The sequence below is a fragment of the Gorilla gorilla genome, chromosome 22 (genome assembly GCF_029281585.2).
Source record: "Gorilla gorilla gorilla isolate KB3781 chromosome 22, NHGRI_mGorGor1-v2.1_pri, whole genome shotgun sequence".
Taxonomy (NCBI): Eukaryota; Metazoa; Chordata; class Mammalia; order Primates; family Hominidae; genus Gorilla; species Gorilla gorilla.
This window is the reverse complement of record NC_073246.2, coordinates 48,051,110-48,071,328: the sequence shown is the minus strand read 5'-3', so window position 1 is coordinate 48,071,328 and position 20,219 is coordinate 48,051,110. Positions and strand designations below refer to the sequence as shown.

The window sequence follows — 20,219 nt, the reverse complement described above, 5'->3', positions numbered from 1 at the left end:
GAGGCCTCGTCAGGACAGGATTCCAGCCAGGCTGGCCTGATGCTCCTGGGGGTCCTCAGCACACGCCCCTTCGCCTCGGCATGTGCTTCTTTTCCGGGAACCCACACTCTGACTGAGTGGAGCCATCCCCTCTGGGTCAACAGCACGCGGGGTAGCTCTGCAGCGCCCCACTCCGCTGCTGCACAGGGACCGTGGCCCCAGTGCTCCTTGTGCCTTGCTGGTTAATGAGAAGCCGGTGGGGAGGTGCTGCCGGTGAGCGTATAAAGGCCCTGGCGGCGGCTGCGGAGCACTGGCCCTGTCCTTCCATCTGCCCAGAGAGGAGCATCCGGATCAAGGTGCTGGCCATGTCCCAGCTGGTGGAATGCGTCCCCAACTTTTCGGAGGGGAAGAACCAGGAGGTGAGGCCCCAAGGAGCTGGTCAAGCATCCAGGGCTGATGGGGCAGCTTGAGTGGCTAAGGCCCAGGCCATGGAGGAGGTGGTGGGCTTGGTGTCCCGGGTTGTCTTCCCAGGATGGGCAGAGCCGCTGCCCGTGGGCCCCAAGGACATCCTGTGGCTCAGGGGCCTGAGGAGTGCCTGACCCAGGGGTGGGTGGAACACGACTGGTGCTTGTGGGGGCTGAGGCTTGGCTGTGGCTTCAGGGGCCTTTCGGGTGCTTTCGGTGGGGGGTTGGGCAGATCTCTGGGCCTCAAAGGGCCTTGGTGCTCCCCCCTGAAAATGGGGCTCCTGCCACTGACTGAAAGGGCTGCGTGAGGTCACACGAGGTTGCCCAGCATGGTCCCCACCGCCGCCACTCCATCTCCACTGCAGTTAGCTTGCTGAGCCCCCACCCTGCAGCCACCATCCTCACTGGACCCAAAACGAAGTAGGCACAGAGGGGGCAGCAGGCCCCCAGGTCCGGCCTCTCGCCGTCCACAGCCCTGAGGTCCAGGCTCCTCCGGGAACAAACGCAGGCACTAAGGGCCACCTGGAAGGCCTCCCAGAGGGCAGCACCAGGCCACAGGGGTCACCTGCAGGGATGCAGGGAGGCCTCGTTATACCGGGATTCCAGCCAGCACCAAGGCCCTGGGACAGGGCAAGATTTGGGGCTGAGCCCCTGCTCCCAGCAGTCCTGCCACCCGGAAGGTTCTAGGACCTTCAGGCCCCTCCCCCATGCTGGTGATCTCTCCCTCCCCTGCTCGGGGGTGGGGGTCCTGGCCCCTCTGTGACCTGCGCCTGTGGTCACCTTCTTGGATCCCCAGCCACGTCTCTGGCATCTGTCTGTCGGAGCAGAGCCCGTGAGTCTCTCCTGGAGGCACTACCTGCAGCCCCTTGTGGGGACCATGCTTGGGCTGGAGTGACTGTGGCTGCTGTGAGGGTTCCCGGGAGGCCGCTGTGTGCGGGCACTTTCGGTGGGAGCTCAGCTTGTCGGAGAGCCCCCAAAGGCTTGGCCCGCCTCCTCAGCCCCCATTTGTGTCTCGGGGTGCAGCCACCTCCAAGCTCCTTTTCCTTATTTCAAACGGGGAGACTGAGGTGTGGGGGCCGGGCCTGTGTCCCAGGTGATCGACGCCATCTCTGGAGCCATCACACAGACCCTGGGCTGCGTGCTGCTGGATGTGGACGCAGGCCCTTCCACCAACCGCACCGTGTACACCTTCGTGGGGCCGCCAGAGTGCGTGGTGGAGGGGGCCCTCAACGCTGCCCGGGTAGCTTCCCGACTTATCGACATGAGCAGGCACCAAGGTGAGGTCTCTGGGCTCTCCTGTGGCCGCCGTGTCTCAGAATGTCAGGGCCGAGCCCTGTCCTGGTGTCCTGGGAGAGGGGGTAGGCCCAGGGCCCAGGCTTGGAACGTGGGGTCCAGTGGGGCTGGCTCTGGCTCTCCTAGGAGGACCCTGAAGTGTGGGGGTCATGGCCCCCAGCCTGCCTGCAGGGCTGTGCTCTGGGGGACCCCCAGGTCGCCACGCTCCCACAGCACCGGGCCACCTTCACGGCTGGGTGGGGGGAGGGGGCCACGCCAGGGAAGGTTTGTGGGCCCCGTCCACCTGCCCACACGTCAAGGGGGCTGAGAGCTAGTCTTGGAGCAGGCACTGGTGGGGGAAGGGCTGCCCGGAAGCTGACCTGTCAACAGTCCACAAGCCAAACACCTCGGTGGGCGGGCAGGGCCAAAGGTGTGTGGACACACAGGCGCTGGCCAGGGGCTGGGCTGTGGGCCGTTCATGAGAGGCCAGGGATTCACAGTGATCCCGAGGGGTGGACGGATGAGAAGCTTATCTCTTAAGTGACCAGCCCTGGGCGGTGGCGGCAAAGGCGGGGGAGGCTGGCGTCCCCTGGGGTGGGCGCCGACCCACGGCTTGGTGTAGCCACAGCGAGGGACTCAGCTAGTGAGAAGAATGCTCTGGAAACGCAGTGTGGATTCTCGGCTTCAGGGGAGGGGGTTGGGGTGGCCGGAACCCAGCCTCAAGCGCCCCCTCTTGGCCTGGCCAGGGCTGCCTGAGAGCTGAGCTTTGCACCCCTTGGAAAGTTATTTTTGTGAGTGTTAGGAGAGGGACAGGTTTATCCCAGAGATGCCAGACCACCCGCTCGGGTGCTGCTGCTCCTGGGCTGAATGACCTCCCCCACACTGGCTGGGAGGACGGTGTGGGAACTTCTGTTGTCCCGGGAGGGCTGGTGCTGCCGCTGGGGCAGGGCTGGGAGCGCCCAGGGCCGGCCTCCTCCCTGTGGGTCAGTGTGAGCAGCTCGCTGGGTGTGTGGACTGGGGGCTGCCCAGGCCGGAGAGGACAGAGAGTCCGAGAACCCCGTGGAGCTCCCACCCGCTCCCACGCCTGGCCTCCTGCCCGGCCTCGCCATCTCTCCACAGGAGAGCACCCCCGCATGGGGGCCCTAGACGTCTGCCCCTTCATCCCCGTGAGGGGCGTCAGCATGGACGAGTGTGTGCTCTGCGCCCGGGCCTTTGGCCAGAGGCTGGCAGAGGAGCTGGACGTGCCAGGTGAGCGTGCCCCCCTGCCCCCCTCGCTCCGCTCCCGTCTCATCGGTGTGGGTTATTGGCTCCTTCTGTATCCCGCAGTTCCCTGCCCTTGACTGCTCTTGCAAGGGCAGAGTGTTCCAAAAAGCCAACACGCAGAAGCGCAGCTCCCTCAATACCGAAATAAACGCAGCCTCGCCTGCGGCCGTGCAGGCCCGGGGCCTCCTCAGACTACACCGCAGAGCAGCTGCACAGGCAAACCAAGAGCCTTAAAGTCCACGCCTTCTAGAGCAGAATAATTTCACTTTGGGAAATTAAGTAAATCAAGAAAATGATATGAAACAAACAGAGACAAACGGGACAAAGTGCATACCCACCCCTAGGCTGCACCAACCCAGCGCTCCCGGAAAGAAATCCCGAGGCAGGGACGTAGGTCACAGTCACGCCAGCGTGCAGGGCACACGTAACCCCCGTCACGGTCACGCCGGCATGCAGGGCACACGTAACCCCCGTCACGGTCACGCCAGTCCCCCCTGAAGGAAATACCGACGCAGGGCCCACGTCACAGTCACAGTGGTGTGCGGGTTCACGAGTTTTTCCTTTTCTCTGTCGTTATATTTATGTGGTTGCTTGCGGTTCTGTTTATCATACAAAGAAAACAGAAGCATGAACGTCCTGCCGTTAGCACGTCCCACATGTTCCATCCGAACCCTGCAATTCGCCTTTTCAGGGCCCTCTGAGGAGGGGGTGGGCGGGGTTGCTGGCCCACACTGAGGGTCCACTGGGACCACCCGCATCCATCCAAGGCGGAGAACGGGCACTCCCCGGGAGAGGGTGCAGTAGGGGCCCATTCCTGGGTTAGGCTGGAGGGAGCCCCTCCACCTGGGTCCTCCAGGAACTGAGTCCTGGACCCCCTGCCTGTCCAGGCCTGACCGCCGGGCTCTCCTGCAGTTTACCTGTACGGCGAGGCGGCCAGGATGGACAGTCGCCGGACCCTGCCAGCCATCCGGGCTGGGGAGTACGAGGCCCTCCCTAAGAAGGTGCCCCAACCCCGGGCGGTCGGGCCTGGGAAGGAGGTGGACCTGCCCCTTTGTCCTGGCTGGGGTGGCTGGGCTGGGCCCCTCCTTCCCGGGACCCCGGGGGGCTGCTCCCTCCCGTGGGGGATGTCTCACCCCAGAGCAAACTTGCTTACAGCTCCAGCAGGCCGACTGGGCGCCCGACTTTGGGCCCAGCTCCTTTGTCCCCAGTTGGGGGGCCACGGCCACGGGGGCGAGGAAGTTCCTCATTGCTTTTAACATCAACCTGCTCGGCACAAAGGAGCAAGCCCACCGCATCGCACTCAACCTGCGGGAGCAGGGCCGCGGGAAGGACCAGGTGACCCCGTTCGCTGACCCCATGGAGCCCCACCCAGCCCCTCGGGAAAGGGTTAGATGCTGAGAGCCTCAGGCGGGGAGGTCGGTGGTGGATGGGGCACCGGCCGGACAGGGTTCGGCCTCCCACCTGCAGACTGGCCCAGCCTCCGCGTCCACACCGTGCGGGGACCGCGCAGGTCGGCAGGTCAGGGGCGGAGTGAAGCTGGGGAGCTCTGGCCTCCTGGGGATTTTCCACGGACGAGGCAGGACTTCCCTTTGTTAACATGTGGCAGCATTTCCATACTGCTGGGAAACAGCGACTTCCGGAGTCCCAGGTGCCCTCAGGGGCCCCCCATATCCCTCCAGATGCCTTGGGAGCCCCGACACCCCTACAAACCTTCAGGTGCCCCCAGGCCTTTCCCTCCACGTCTGCACAGCAGTGGTCACCCGGTCTGAGCGTCACTCCTGTGCAGATGGTGTAGATACCCGGAGAAAGGCGGGGGGACCACCTGCCCATCTGTTCCCCACTCAAGAGACCCCGGTCCCACAAACAGCCAAGGTCCTGGGACCTCTAAGTCCTGCTTTAGGCCCCGGCCAAGGGCAGAGGTCAGAGTCCCCCCATGTGGACTCAGTCACCCCGACAAGTGCGGGGCTGAAGGGATGTGTCAGGGGAGCAGATGGGATGGGAGAACGGCATGGGGGTGCCTGGGGCCCCACCCCGCAGCATTCCCCCAACATCTAGGACACAGCGTGGCTGGAAGGCAGGGCCTAGGCTGGGTGGGGGCCTGCCGGGGTGGGCCTCCGGCGTCTGACCCTTGGGGCCTCCATTTCCCTGTGGCAAGCGAAGTTTCTCTGGCCCTCCCCGGCCAGCTCAGTGAGGGACGGAGGAGAACCACAGCACCCACCCAGGCACAGGCTCCTCCCTGTCCAGCTGGGAAATGCAAGTGCCAGGAGAGACTGGCAGGGCCAGGCAGGATGCGCTTCCTAGCCCAGGCTGGGGAACGCTCTTCCTTTGCAGCCAGGACGTCTGAAGAAGGTTCAGGGCATTGGCTGGTACCTGGATGAGAAGAACCTGGCTCAGGTGTCCACCAATCTTCTGGACTTTGAGGTCACGGCACTGCACACGGTCTACGAGGAGACCTGCCGAGAAGCACAGGTGAGGCCGGGAGCAGCCGCTGCTGCTGTGAGGGGCGTGCAGATCTGTCCCGTGGGCAGGGCGGGGGCCCCACATCCTCCAGCCAGGGCCATTCTCCAGCCAGCCCCCAGGGGGTGACACTGCCTGTGCCTCGGCAGGAGCTGAGCCTCCCAGTGGTGGGCTCACAGCTGGTGGGCCTGGTGCCCCTGAAGGCTCTGCTGGATGCGGCCGCCTTCTACTGCGAGAAGGAGAACCTCTTCATCCTGGAGGAGGAGCAGCGGATCAGGCTGGTGGGCCAGGCTGCCGAGGAAGGGTCGGACAGGGGCGTGCGGGGAGGGTGGGGAGGCGGTGGCGGAGCTCACAGCCCTGGGGTGCAGCTTCCCTCCCCCTCCTCCCCCTTCATTTTATTGACTTGTGTTCAGAAGATGAGATTTCACTTTTTATTTTGGACACCTTATTGAGGTTTTTTTGTGACCTATGATATGCTCAGCTGTGCAAATTCCACGGAGAGGACACCCCCCCCTTTCTGCTGGGTCTTGCCTCCTGGGCCGGCCATGCTCCCGTGGAGGGGCCTGTGCCTCCTCTCACCACCTCCGTCGGGGCGTCCTGCACCCCTGGAACTGGCAGCTTATGGATGTGTGTGCCTTCAGCTATGGGACTTAGATCCCCATCCACGGAGCGGCTCCTTCAGAAAGTGATTCCTTTTGTCTTGTGGACACCTGGGCCTCAAGGCTTCTGGAGTCTGGGTTCCACTGGGGCCTCAGGTCCTGCTGGGGTGTGGCAGCGTCTGCAGAGCCGCTGTCCACCTTGGTCTGTCCTTTCACTCGAGATGACTGCAGAGGCGCTGTCCACCTTGGTCTGTCCTTTGACTCGAGGTCACCGCAGAGGTGCTGTCCGCCTTGGTCTGTCCTTTCACTCGAGATGACTGCAGAGGCGCTGTCCGCCTTGGTCTGTCCTTTCACTCGAGATGACTGCAGAGGTGCTGTCCACCTTGGTCTGTCCTTTGACTCGAGGTCACCGCAGAGGCGCTGTCCGCCTTGGTCTGTCCTTTCACTCAAGGTCACTTTGTTTTAGGTGTGTTTTTCGCAATAAGCACAATCCACTTAACTGGATTTTTTGGGGACGTTTTGTCTGTTTGTGTTTTTACTTATTTAGCTCTTGGGACTTGTGGATTCCGTCCTTGTTTAGTCTCAGGCATATTTTCTTCTATTAGATCGCTGACCCAGTTATTTAGTTCTCTAGCTGTAGGACCCCCTGATGCTGCAGCAGCTTTGATGTCTTCTCTGCCTCCGTCTTTACTTTCTCTGCCGCTCCTTTCCTCTGGATTCACAGCGGTTTTCCAAAACCCAGCCTCAATCATTGGTGCGTTTGTGGCCTCGTCTGTTGTATTCCTGGCTGTTAACAAAATTTTTTGTGACTTTACATTTTGTATAATTTCTTACAGAGAAGATACAGGTGGCCCTCCACTCCTGCCTTCCACCCATATTTTCCAAGTGCTTGCATTTTGCCCCATTTATTTGTGTATAATCATATTATATTTTTTTCTGGACTATTTAAAAGTTGGATTGAAGACATTGTGCTCTTTTACCCCTAATTTATTAAGGCTGTGTTTCTTAAGAACAGGGACATTCTCTTACATAACCACAGTGTAATTATCAAAATCAGGAAATTCAACACTGATACAATCCTAGTATCTAATAATCCTCAGGCCATAATCAAATTGCTTCAGTGTCCCAGTGATTCCCATCATAGCGATTTCTCCTCCAATCCGTGATCCAGTTCACGTAACACAGAGCACTGAGCCAACCTTTTCTCCTTTCTTCCAACTGTTCCTGTCTTCCTTGTCCTTCATTGACCTTGACATAGTTTCAAAGGACAGACTTTTAAAAGTGCCTCAGTGGGGACTAGTCTGATGTTGCTTGTGGCCAGATGTAGTTGTGCATTTTTATTTTAATTTAATTTATTACTTCTTTTGAGACAGGGTCTTGCTCTGTCACCCAGGCTGGAGTGCAGTGGCACAATCACAGCTCGCTGCAGCCCCAAACTCCAGGGCTCAGGTGATCTTCCCACCTCAGCCTCCCAAAGTGCTGGGATTACAGGCAAGGACCACTATGTAGTCCTGGCTAGTTTTGTGCAGATGGGGTTTTGCTCTATTGCCCAGGCTGGTCTCAAACTCCTGGACTCAAGCAATCCACTGACGTCAGCCTCCCAAAAGTGTTGGGACGACAGGTGTGCACCACCACGCCCAGCCAGTTACGCATTTTTGGCAGGAAAAGCATAGATGGTGTTGTGTCCTCCTCAGAGACGCCAACTCCCCACGATGCTCATTTTCTCAGGGTGCCGACGTGGACCCGTCACTTGCCAAGGCGACCCCCTTCCTCCTGGGCCCTTCACTGCAATGTTACTATTTTTCCTTTTGCAATTAATATGTTGTGGGGAGTACTTCAAGGTGTTTAAAGTATTGAGTAAGTAAATACCTGTTTATTACTGAAATTCCAGAGTTTTAGGAGCCAGTGACAGCATTCCAACGTCATCCTTTCTGTCTAAGCAGCAGCTGTCGCTTCTCCACATTTCCTTGTCTTCTTATGTGTGAGGCCCCGTCTGCTTTCCAGTGTGGCGTTTTGTCTTCTTCTTCTTCTTCTTTTTTTTTTTTTGAGATGGAGTCTCGCTTTGTCACCCAGGCCGGAGTGCAGTGGTGCGATCTCGGCTCACTGCAACCTCCACCTCCCAGGTTGAAGCAGTTCTCTGCCTCAGCCTCTCGAGTAACTGGGGTTACAGGCTTGTGCCACCGCACCTGGCTAATTTTTGTATTTTTTTTTTTTTTTTTTAGTAGAGACGGGGTTTCACCATCTTGGCCAGGCTGGTCTTGAACTCCTGACCTTGTGATCCATCCGCCTCAGCCTCCCAAAGCACTGGGATTACAGGCGTGAGCCACCGTGACTGGCTTGGGTTTTGTCTTCTTTACCTGAAGGGCCCCGTGCCTGCGGCCTGCACAGGTCTGGCTGTGCCCGTGGCTGCATGCTGCCTCCTTGTGGTGAGGCTGCTTTGCTTTGTGTTGTGTGATTTTTGATTGCCAGTGCATGCTCTTTGGAATTTTATCTATGGTAATTCTTGGACATCTGGGTTCAAAGTTTTCTCCTCCAAGGAGGGTTTGTGCTGGCGCTTGTGGACACTGCCTTACAGGACCCCCTGAAGCTGAGTTTTTGGCTTGGAGTTCTGGAACCACACAAGAGTGAATTTGGTGTCGGGTGAGGCCTGCAGCCCTGTCAGGGTGGCTTGTGATTAGGAATTCCCAGGAGATTTTTTTTTTTTTTTTTCCTGCTTCACCCAAAGGGAAGGCAGGGACTGGGAAGTACCTCAACTGTTTCCTCTGGCGGGTGGCTGTTTCTAATTCATCCTTGGGGGTGTCACCTTCCAGAGGTCTCCAGTCGGACCCCACTCTGAAGGCCCCAGACCTCCCCCACTCATCAGGGGCTGCCAGAGAGGGGCAGTTGCCCCCAGGGCAGACCCAGCTCCAGGCTGGCAGGCCTTTCCGGACTTGTCTTTCTGGTCGTGTCTGGTTTCGAATGATGTCCTGTCTGCTAGCTTAGCCAGGCCTTTAAAACGCCGGCATCTGCCTGGGGTTTTCTGCGGAAGGAGGCTTTGCCTTGTGGCTTGCTGGTTCTATGGCCACGGGGAGGCACTCTCCACCCCGCCCGGCTGCTGTCCGTCTTTGTGGGGTGGGGTGGGGGTCGCATAGCCAACGTGTTCTGAATGGGTTTCGCAGAATGAATTCTAATCTTAAATGGGACTGTCACAACTTTATTTTGAATTTAGGTAAAACTCACTTTTGTGGCACACAAGTTTATGTGTGGGTGACTTGGGGCTGTTCCTCAGCTTTTGAGGACTTGTTAGATGTGAAGACTTGGCGAATTAAAATCTTTCCCGCCCGTCAGCGATGGGGCAGTGGTGCTGGGGGGCGGCGAAGGATGAGCAGCAGTTTGCTGAGGGGTCCCCAGGGGGCAACTCCTTTCTCTGGGCCTCGGTTTCCCCAAGGGCAACTCAGGGTGATGGCTGTTTCCAGAAGCCTGTACGGGGTGCCTGCTGGGGCGGGGCCCACAGGGCTCCCGGCGGGGCAGAGGTGGGGGGTGCCAGCCACACCCCTGCCCTGCTCCCCGCAAAAGCACCTGTGTGCTCGGGGCAGGGGGCGGCTGCCGCAAGGGTGGGACCCGCGGGTTCCGAGGCTTTCCTGGTGGTGGAGACGCGCCGAGGCCGTTTCCACTCCAAGCCCCTTTTCCAGGTGGTGAGCCGGCTGGGCCTGGACTCCCTGTGCCCCTTCAGCCCTAAGGAGCGGATCATCGAGTGAGCCTCTGCCCTCCCGCCCTCTTCTCACCCCTCCCGGGCTCTGCCTCTCGGGCCTTGCGGGGCGCTGGGGTCCTTGCGTGGAGACCCGGCTGAGTCCCCCCAGCGCCTCCCTTTGGGCGCCTACTCGGCCTGCGCCAAGCGGGGGTCTGGGGGGTGAGGGGGGCACAGAGACCCCGGCCGGGTCCCCGCAGGTTCTCACCCGAGTGGTCACCTCCCTGTGGGTGCAGACGGGCGTGGGGCCTGGGGCCGCCCCGGGAGGACTGCGCTCCCCCCCACCAACCCCGGCCAGACCCGCTGAGCCGCGCCCACCCTGCAGGTACCTGGTCCCTGAGCGCGGGCCTGAGCGAGGCCTGGGCAGCAAGTCCCTGCGCGCCTTCGTGGGGGAGGTGGGTGCCCGCTCTGCGGCCCCCGGGGGCGGCTCGGTGGCGGCGGCCGCTGCGGCCATGGTGAGCGCGGGGAGAGGGGCAGGGGAGGCGCTGTTGTTGGGGGGAGGGCGCTGTTGTTGGGGGGAGGGCGCTGTTGTTGGGGGGAGGGCGCTGTTGTTGGGGGGAGGGCGCTGTTGGGGGGAGGGCGCGGGGGGTGTAGAGTGCGGGGGTGGGAGGGCGCGGTGGGGCCGCCCTGGGTGGAGACGTGGGGGCCACACGGGTAGGACCCTCAGGGGCGGGACCCCCGCAGGGATCACCCGGGCCCCTCGCTGTTCCTGGGGGCGGTCCCGGGCCGTCTGGGGTCCCTGCGACCCCCACATCCACCCCTCTCACAGGGTGCGGCGCTGGGCTCCATGGTGGGCCTCATGACCTACGGGCGGCGCCAATTCCAGTCCCTGGACGCGACGATGCGGCGCCTGATCCCGCCCTTCCGCGAGGCTTCGGCCAAGCTAATCACGCTGGTGGATGCCGACGCCGAGGCCTTCGCCGCCTACCTGGTGAGTGGCGGCCACAGCAGGGCTCCCCGGGCCCCACCAACAGCGAACCCCCAGCTGGGGCCCCAGTGAGAAGCGGGTCAGCCTCCGGCTGGGGAGGGGCTGGGGACCAGGAGGGGCCTGAGGGCGTCACCACTGGCCGCTGTCTGGACCTTGACCACCAGCACCGCCCTCACCCCGGCAAGTGCTTGGGCCCAGCAGGGTTTGAGGGTTCGGCCAGGGTGACCCCACATTCACAGGCCATGGCAGCCGGTACAAGGGAACAGGCCCCTCCCAGCAGGGGAGCCAGGAGCCCAGGCTTGGGGGACCCCACAGACCTGGAGCAAGGCAGGGCCCCTAAAGAAGCCTGCAATTCCAGGAAAGGAGGCCTGCAAGAATCTCAGGAACACAGTGATGAGTGCTCTCAGGCAGGCCAGAGAGGACCCGTTTCAGCCACAACATAAGACAGAAACACCATCTTCAGATAACACCCACTCAGGCAGGCAGTGACCCCACCTCCCTCCAAACGAGACAGGAACATGAGCATCAGCTGGCAGGATGTGCCCACAGATGGGTGCTGGGTGCTTAGAGCCTAGGGCAGGGGCCAGAGAGCCTGGGAAAGGGCAGTGACAAGGTCAGGATGCCCCCAAGCAGTTCCAGCCCAGGAGAGGACAGGAGGGAAGGACAGAAAAGAGAGAGAGAGGGAGGGGAGAGAGAAGAGAGGGAGAGTGGGGAGAGAGGCAGATGGCGGAGAGAGGGAGGGAGGGGGGAGGGAGGGAGTGGGAGGAGAGGGAGAGGGGGAGAGAGGGAGGGAGAGGGGGAGAGAGGGAGGGAGAGGGGGAGAGGGGAGGGAGGGAGAGGGGGGAGAGAGGGGAGGGAGAGGGGGGAGAGAGGGGAGGGAGGGAGAGGGGGGAGAGAGGGGAGGGAGAGGGGGGAGAGAGGGGAGGGAGGGAGAGTGGAGAGAGAGGGAGGGAGAGAGAGAGAGAGAGGGGAGAGAGGTGTAGGGGCCAGCCCTACAGGGTCTGTGGGTTTTTCTCCCTGTGTGTAGAGATGAGAGATTATAGAAATAAAGACACAAGACAAAGAGAAGAGAAGACAGCTGGGCCTGGGAGACCACTACCACTAAGACACGGAGACCGGTAGTGGCCCCGAATGCCTGGCTGCACTGTTATTTATTGGATACAAAGCAAAAGAGGCAGGGTAAAGAGTGTGAGTCATCTTTAATGATTGATAAGGTCACGTGAATCACATGTCCACCACACAAGGGCCCCTTCCCGGTTACGTAGCTGAGGCAGAGAGAGAGAGGACAGCTTACATCATTTTTTTTAATGCTCTTTTTAGAAAGATTAAAGACTTTAATACTTTTACTAAGTTTGCTACTGTTATCTAGAGGGCGGAGCCAGGTGTACAGAGTGGAACATAAAAGTGAAACAGGAGCATGAGCGCTAAAGCACAGCATCACAGGGAGACGATTAGGCCTCGGGATAACTGCGGGCGGGCCCTTTACAAGAGGTGGTGGACCAGAGTCTTCTTCAAACTCCCCTGGAGAAAGGGAGACTGGCTTTTCCGGTCTGCTAAGTAGTGGATGCTTTTCTTTGGCACTGACGCTACCGTAGACCATGCTCCGCTTGGTAACGGGCGCCTTCTCAGACGCTGGCCTTACCGCTAGACCAAGGAGCCCTCTAGTGGCCCTGCCTAGGCCTGACAAAGAGCTCACACTCGTTTTTTGGTCACTTTTTAGCGTGCCACTTCAACTCCTATCTGTGTATGGCCTGGTTTTTCCTAGGTTATGATTGCAGAGCAAAGATTATTATAATATTAAAGAGTAATTGCTACAAACTAATGATTAATAATTATATATAATCATATCTATGATCTATATCTAGTACAACTCTTGTTATTTTATATATTTTATTATACTAAAACAGCTTGTGCCCTCGGTCTCTTGCCTGGGCACCTGGCTGGCTTGCCGCCCACAAGAGGGAGATGGGGAGGGGGGGTAGGGAGAGAGGGAGGGGAGTGGGGAGAGAGGGAGGTGGGGAGAGAGACAGGAAGGGACAGAGTGGGAGGGAGGGAGAGAGAAACGTGTGCCCCAGCCTCCGTAGCAGGGCAGTGGGGACGCCTGTGTTTCTGGGAGGGCCACAAGACCCCCAGCCCTAAGTTGGGAAGTCTACCCTACAAGGCTGGGTGAGGAAGGCAGGCCCCAAATGCACGTGGAATCTACACACAGGCACAGAGGGAGCCAGGATGAGGGCCTCCGATAAACAGTCCCGGATTTGCAGAGGGAGTCGCCTGAGGCTCCCGTTCTGGTCCTGTGGAGAGGTGAAGCTGGCTGGGCTTCTGGGTCTGGTGGGGACTTGGAGAACTTTTCTGTCTAGCTAAAGGTTTGTAAACACACCAGTCAGCACTGTGTCTAGCTAATGGGGTGGGAACTTGGAGAACTTCTCTGTCTAGCTAAAGTATTGTAAAAACGCACCAGTCAGTGCTCTGTGTCTAGCTAAAGGTTTGTAAACGCACCAATCAGCACTCTTTAAAAACGGACCAATCAGCACTGTGTAAAATGGACCAATCAGCACTCTGTAAAGTGGACCAATCAGCAGGATGTGGGCGGGGCCAAATAAGGGCATAAAAGCTGGCCACCGAAGCCAGCAGCGCCAACCATGGCGGGTTCCGTTACTAGCTATGGGGGTTTTGTTCTTTTGCTCTTGGAACTAAATCTTGCTGCTGCTTACTCTTTGGGCCTGCACTACCTTTACGAGCTGTAACACTCACTGCCAAGGTGTGTAGCTTCGCTCCTCAAGTCAGCGAGACCACAAACCCACCGGGAGGAGCTAACAACTGTGCTAAGTGCCACCTGTAAGAGCTGTAACACTCGCTGCGAAGGTCTGCGGCCTCAGGGGAAGGAAGAAACAACTCCCGACGCGCCACCTGTAAGAGCTTAACCCTCGCTGCGAAGGTCTGCGGCCTCAGGGGAAGGAAGAAACAACTCCCGACGCGCCACCTGTAAGAGCTTAACCCTCGCTGCGAAGGTCTGCGGCCTCAGGGGAAGGAAGAAACAACTCCCGACGCGCCACCTGTAAGAGCTCACTGAGAAGGTCTCCGGCTTCATTCCTGAAGTCAAGCAAGACCACGAACCCGCCAGAAGGAAGAAACTCCGGACGTATCTGAACATCAGAAGGAACCAATTCCGGACACACTGTTTGCAGGGAGGTGTAGACGCTGATCACCGTTTCCAGTCATTTTAAAAATTCAGGTTTTATTTATTTACTTTTTACAATAGATAGACCCTTCGGGGATTCACCCCGCCTTCGCCACAGCCCGCCCAGTGCTGGCCTCTCTTGCTGCCTCAGAGCTCCGCGTTTCCTTCCCCTCGCACACAGCCCCGCCCGCTCCCAGCCTGGCCCCTTGGGTTTTCCACTGTGGGAAGCACCCCCCCTCCCCGGGGGGGGGGCCCAGGGCACCCAACACCTGCTCGCAGAGCCCTGCTTTCTGGGATGCGCTTCTCATTACCGGGGAGGTTATGTTCCGTACATTTAGCAGTGGTTTTTACTTCTTTTCCAGGAAGTTATCTGGTGAATATTTTTTGACTCCTTTTATCTTAGTTTCTCTTGGGGCTTTCGCTGCCTTCTAGTATCTTTTTTTTAAATAGGGGAATCAGGCCTTGTTCTGGGCTCAGCTTTCCCCGTTTGTTGTTCGTCTTTGGACTTTGCGTGTGGGGCTTCTGACAATGACTCTTAATCTTTATGTCGTGGAATGTATCAATCCTGACTTTGTATTTTTTGGGTCTTGTATCACAGTTCAAATGGCCTCCCCAGAACAAGATGATGTTTTCTAGACTTCAATGGGTTGATGAACTTTAGACCCGGGGAGGCATTTAAAGACAGTCATGAATTTAAATGTAAATATTAGAAATAGGCTAGGCATGATAGCTCACACCTGTAATCCTAGCACTTTGGAAAACCAAGGTGGGCAAATCCCTTGAGCTCAGGAGTTTGAAACCAGCCTAGACCACACACCAAGACCCTGTATTTACCCACCCCCCCCCCCAAAAAAAACCCAGGCATGGTAGCAGGTGCCTGTGGTCCCAGCTACTCAGGAGGCTTAAGTGGGGGTAGCTTGAGGCCAGGAGTTTGAGGCTGCAGTGAGCCGTGATTGCATCACTGCACTCTAGCCTGGGCAACAGAACGAGACCCTGTCTCTAATGTAAACATATGTATATAAAACATAGGAACAACTTTATGTTTAGAAATTTAAAATAAGGTGAATAATTAAAAAACAAGTAGGAAAAGTACGTAGATGAAAATGTAATCAAGGGGCAGGAAAGAAACAAGACGTGTGGTTTAGAGAACCATGAGCGGGGACGGTGAGACTGCTAGGCATCAGTGGTCGAAATCATTGGATTGGTTTACACTCCCTGTGAGCAATGTGAAGGTGGACGGGGAGTGCTGGATTTGTTTACACTCCCTGTGAGCAATGTGAAGGTGGACGGGGAGTGCTGGATTGGTTTACACTCCCTGTGAGCAATGCGAAGGTGGACGGGGAGTGCTGGGTTGGTTTACACTCCCTCTGAGCAATGTGAAGGTGGACGGGGAGTGCTGGGTTTGTTTACACTCCCTGTGAGCAATGTGAAGGTGGACGGGGAGTGCTGGATTGGTTTACGCTCTCTGTGAGCAATGTGAAGGTGGACGGGGAGTGCTGGATTTGTTTACACTCCCTGTGAGCAATGTGAAGGTGGACGGGGAGTGCTGGGTTGGTTTACACTCCCTGTGAGCAATGTGAAGGTGGACGGGGAGTGCTGCGTTGGTTTACACTCCCTGTGAGCAATGCGAAGGTGGACGGGGAGTGCTGCGTTGGTTTACACTCCCTGTGAGCAATGCCAAGGTGGACGGGGAGTGCTGGGTTGGTTTACACTCCCTGTGAGCAATGCCAAGGTGGACGGGGAGTGCTGGATTTATTTATACTCCCTGTGAGCAATGTGAGGGTGGACGGGGAGTGCTGGATTTGTTTATACTCCCTGTGAGCAATGCGAAGGTGGACGGGGAGTGCTGGATTTGTTTATACTCTCTGTGAGCAATGTGAAGGTGGACGGGGAGTGCTGGGTTGGTTTACATTCCCTGTGAGCAATGCGAAGGTGGACGGGGAGTGCTGGGTTGGTTTACACTCCCTGCGAACAATGTGAAGGCAGACGGGGAGTGCTGGATTGGTTTACGCTCCCTCTGAGCAATGTGAAGGTGGACGGGGAGTGCTGGGTTGGTTTACGCTCCCTCTGAGCAATGCAAAGGTCGACTTTTGAAAAACATAAGGAGATATCTGTACCTTGCACCAAATACATAAGTAATTTCCAGATGGAATAGAAAACTGTGTTTCCCCATCACCAACACAACCAAGCCTCACGATAAATCACAGAAAACAAAACTGACCGGGCGGGCAGGCCTCAGCCGGACACAGATGCGGCCACCTGAAGCACACCCTTGGCCAAGATCTGCCGAGGGAGACCATGGACACTGCAAGTCCTGGGTGTGAGAGAGTGTTTGTAGCGTGAGTCACAGCTTGGGGATGGCTGTCCTGCCTCCGCCTGCAACTGCTGCAGACCCTCGTGCAGAGGACAGCCTGGGAGAGGGGCTGCAGCCAGGAGGCCTGGTCCGGATGACGCCCCAGCCAGTCAGGGAGACACTGGGCATTTCTGTTCCTCGATCACTGCTGTCGGAACGGTCAAAGGATCCAGATCTGGCCGGGGCCCAGGGAGCAATTGCTCCCATCCATGGTCGAGGGTGGGGGCCGTTGATGATGACTTTCTGGTGGAGATTTGGCTGAATCTTCCAAGATGAAGTGAGCACATTCCCCACTGAGCACCCCTTGGCCGGGGCTCTGGCCACAGTCCATGTGAGTAGGGCTCCCAGTGGGTCCTTGGAAGGTTGGTCTGTGGTCCCAGCTGTGCTCGTCCACACGGGGTGGGTCCGAGGAGCCGAGTGCCTTACGGTGACGCCGTGAGCTACACACATGAGCACCTAGGAAAGGCCGGTGCCTGTGACCGGGGCAGGGAAATGAGGGGCTTTGAGGTTTGCTCTTAGTCCTACTGCACAGGTCTGAGCCTCTTATGCCCAGGCTTGGGGGCGGTGCAGCTAGCTGCTTGTGTTGGAGACACAGGCCCAGAGCCACTCCTGCCCTACAGGTTCTGAGGGCTCAGGGGACCTCCTGGGCCCTCAGGCTCTTTAGCTGAGAATAAGGGCCCTGAGGAAACTACCTGCTTCTCACATCCCCGGGTCTCTGACCATCTGCTGTGTGCCCCTGACCCCCCCTACCCTGCTCCTCCACCAGGCCTGATGCCAAGGGCTGTAAACCACTGGCCCAACAGAAGCTTGGTTCCCAGAGAACTGGTCCCTGCCTGGGACATGCTCCTTGCTACGGCCCCTTGTGGGAGCTCAGAGGGCATGGCTGCTCCCCCTATGGTCCCTCGCCCAGTGGTTCTGTCTCTTTCTGGCAGGAAGCAATGAGGCTGCCCAAGAACACACCTGAGGAAAAGGACAGGTGAGCCTGGAGGGCCGGCCGCACTGTGGGCCTCTGTGTCTGGGGAGTTGGTGGCCAGGATCCCGGGTACCTGGGTGCTGTGACGGGGCGTGGTTGGCCTGGGCGTGCTGGGTGTTTGGGAATGACGGGGCGTGGTCAGCCTGGGCGTGCTGGGTGTTTGGGAATGACGGGGCGTGGTCAGCCTGGGCGTGCTGGGTGTTTGGGAATGACTTCCCATCGCCCGCTTCTGCAGCCTGCTCAGCCCTGTTGGGGTGCAGTGTGTCCACTGCCTGCCTGTGTGTGCCCCTGTGCCCAGGCTCTCATCTTGCTCCTTCCAGGCGCACGGCGGCCCTACAGGAGGGGCTGAGGCGGGCAGTCTCTGTGCCGCTGACGCTGGCGGAGACGGTGGCCTCGCTATGGCCGGCGCTGCAGGAACTGGCCCGGTGTGGGAACCTGGCCTGCCGATCAGACCTCCAGGTAGGGGGGCCCGGGGGACCCCAGGTCTCCTGCTGCAAAGCAGGAAGCAGCTGTTGGGGCTGAGTTGCTGGAGAGCGTGGTGGTTTGCTGGGCTGAGCCAGGTAGGGAGACCTCACTTCACGGGCAGTTCCCGGGGCTTTGGCCTCCTCCAACAGGGCCGGGGTGTCCTCTACCTTCTAAGATCTCGCTCACGGCGGCACCACAGACGGAGACCCAAATGTGTCTGCAGAGCCCACCCTGACCACTGTATAAGTGTATACTCCCCCAAGACCCCTTGTATCACCCCCACTGTCTTGTTATAGAAAACACCCACATCAGCCCAGGCACAATGGCTCACACCTGTGGTCCCAGCACTTTGGGAGGCTGAGGTGGGAGGATCACTTGAATAGAGGAGGTGGAGACCAGCCTGGGCAACATAGTGGGACCCTGGCTGTACAACAGATATATATGAGCCAGGCACGGTGGTGCCTGTGGTCCCAGCTACTTGGGAGGCTGAGGCAGAATTGCTTGAGCACTGGAGGTGGAGGCTGCAGTGAGCCGTGATCACACCACTGCACTCCAGCCTTGGTGACAGAGCAAGACCCTGGGTCAAAAACAACAAAACACGAGAAAGCACACAAGGCAGCTCTTGGAAGTAGATGCATCACACTGACAGGGGCCACGGCTGGGCAGAGGGTCCCAGAGAAGGAACGTCTATCTCATGGGCTCAGCACTTTCTGCAGCTGCCCTAAGACCTCATGGTCTTCGGGGTCTTTATAGGAAAGACACCTCTTTTCAGCATCTGGTCCCAGAGAAGTGTCCCCTCAGTCCCTGGGAAGTGGCCCTGGGCAGTGGGCGGGCCGTTAGCCTGAAGCTGCCTCCGGGGGCCCTCCAGGGGATGACTTTGCCTCTAGAACTGTGGTCCTGGCTCCTAGAGTGGCGGAGAGCCTCCAGCGTGACTGCTCCCAGGCCTCCTGTGGGGCTGAGCCCTGCTTGGATAAGAGGAAGTTTCGTTTTCTAAGCTCAGTGGTGGAAGAAACCAGGAGCCGTGCTGAGCTTGTTGCCCCGGTGGCGGCTCCCCTCTGTGGGGCAAAAGCGGGGGCTGCGCTGGGCTCCTTGTGAGGAGGAGGACGAAGTCCGGCCTGTCCCGGAGCCCCTCAGGCAGAGACCCTCCTTCCGGCAGTTTGCTCAGCCTTGATCCATGTAGGGGCTCCCTGGGGTCCTTGCAGGTGGCGGCCAAAGCCCTGGAGATGGGCCTGTTTGGCGCATATTTCAACGTGCTCATCAACCTGAGGGACATCACAGACGAGGCATTTAAGGACCAGGTGAGCAGGAGGCAGGTGTGGTGCCCGGACCCCACGTGGGGGCCTGGATTCACAGCCTCAGGGTGATTGCCGACTGGCCGTGGGCAGTGGGGGTCGGAGGTTGCTGCCCAGCAAGCTGGGCTGAAGACTGGAACTCCCAGACCCCTCTTTCCCTGTGTCCATCAGATCCACCATCGTGTTTCCAGCCTCCTGCAGGAAGCCAAGACCCAGGCTGCACTGGTGCTGGACTGCTTGGAGACCCGGCAGGAGTGATGGTGCGGGAGGCCTCTCCGGGCTTTGTGGCCCCTCCCTCGCCCAGCCCCAGAGGGCAGAGCTGTGACCTCGGTGGGGACACAGCTTGTTCGTGTGGGGCCCGGAGTATAGGTGGGCAGGCAGCGGGGCATCGCCTGGGAATGGAGGCGCTGGCAGGGACAGACGGCCCCTTAGGCCCATGCGATCTCCAGTAAAGTTTTGGCACCAAACCTGTGTTGTGTGTTGGTGGTTTTGGGGGCAGGGCTGAGAGCTGAGCTGCGGGTCTTGGGGCAGGAGCAGGACACATGGTCAGTGGCCCATGGGAGCCAGGGTTGGAGGGAATGGGGTCGCAGCGTGAGGAGACAGACCTCAGTGCCAGGGTCCCCAGACACCCAGTGCAGCCCACAGTGGGCAGGGTCACAGGTATTCAGAGCACCTGGGGTTCAGTGCAGGTCCCTGGGCTGTGAGGCCCGTTGTCTGAGGGAAAGGGGCCCTGGTTCTGTGCATGGGACAGAAACCCCAGGGACAGCAGGACCTTCGACGCTGGAAGGATAGCCTCGCTTCCCAGGTGCAGCTCCCGGCAGGTCCGGACAGTTCCACAGAGCACGGTACTGGCCCTGTCCTCAGTTCCCATCCACCCTTCAACCAGTGGCTCCTGGGAGACTTTTCCTCCCTGCCCGGCCAGCCTCCTGTCTCCAAAGAAGTTCTCCATTAAAAAATAATTTAACAAATCACTATACTCTCAAATTACTTCCAGATGGACTATTACATGTGACAGACAACGTATGAATGTATTTGTTAGTCAGCACTGCAGGATATTAAAAAGAAGATTACTGTGTCCTTGAGGGAAGCAGAAAACTCAAATGCCTTATTGGAGAGATTTCCCATTCTGAAAATAGAACATACTTGTTCGTGAAAAAAGATGTCATCATCCAAGACAAATGACAAGAATCCTACAGGGAGAAAAAACACCCAAGGTGTGTGTGGGTACAGGGCCATGATCACTCAGCATGAAAGGTTCCTACACATCCG

At 58.5% G+C, this 20,219-nt stretch overlaps 1 protein-coding gene across 4 annotated transcripts; it reads left to right on the top strand.

Moving 5' to 3' along the window:
• FTCD (formimidoyltransferase cyclodeaminase) lies at positions 1 to 20,185 on the top strand. Of its 4 annotated transcripts, XR_008674744.2 has the most exons (16): positions 1 to 398; positions 1,537 to 1,720; positions 2,835 to 2,963; positions 3,891 to 3,979; positions 4,134 to 4,313; positions 5,310 to 5,447; positions 5,585 to 5,716; positions 9,706 to 9,767; positions 10,087 to 10,216; positions 10,531 to 10,692; positions 17,153 to 17,196; positions 17,514 to 17,652; positions 18,861 to 18,956; positions 19,122 to 19,210; positions 19,702 to 19,795; positions 19,945 to 20,185. XR_008674744.2 is itself a non-coding variant. In XM_055373795.1 (15 exons), exons 1-14 carry the CDS (start codon positions 225 to 227, stop codon positions 19,206 to 19,208), a joined length of 1,746 nt encoding a protein of 581 aa, XP_055229770.1. In that variant the 5' UTR covers positions 1 to 224; the 3' UTR covers positions 19,209 to 19,210; positions 19,702 to 19,921. The 4 variants fall into 4 exon arrangements, 3 of the variants coding, with proteins under 3 accessions (XP_055229770.1, XP_055229771.1, XP_055229769.1); XM_055373795.1 differs by lacking the exon at positions 19,945 to 20,185 and having other exon boundaries at positions 19,702 to 19,921; XM_055373796.1 differs by lacking the exons at positions 19,702 to 19,795; positions 19,945 to 20,185 and having other exon boundaries at positions 19,142 to 19,417.
• Positions 20,186 to 20,219: the final 34 nt, after the last annotated feature.

Coding starts and splice junctions, on each gene's coding strand:
- FTCD (XM_055373796.1), top strand. CDS start 225: ATGAGAAGCCGGTGGGGAGGTGCTGCCGGTGAGCGTATAAAGGCCCTG. Junction 10,693..17,152: donor AGGCCTTCGCCGCCTACCTG/GTGAGTGGCGGC, acceptor TCTTTCTGGCAG/GAAGCAATGAGGCTGCCCAA. Junction 17,653..18,860: donor CCTGCCGATCAGACCTCCAG/GTAGGGGGGCCC, acceptor GGGTCCTTGCAG/GTGGCGGCCAAAGCCCTGGA.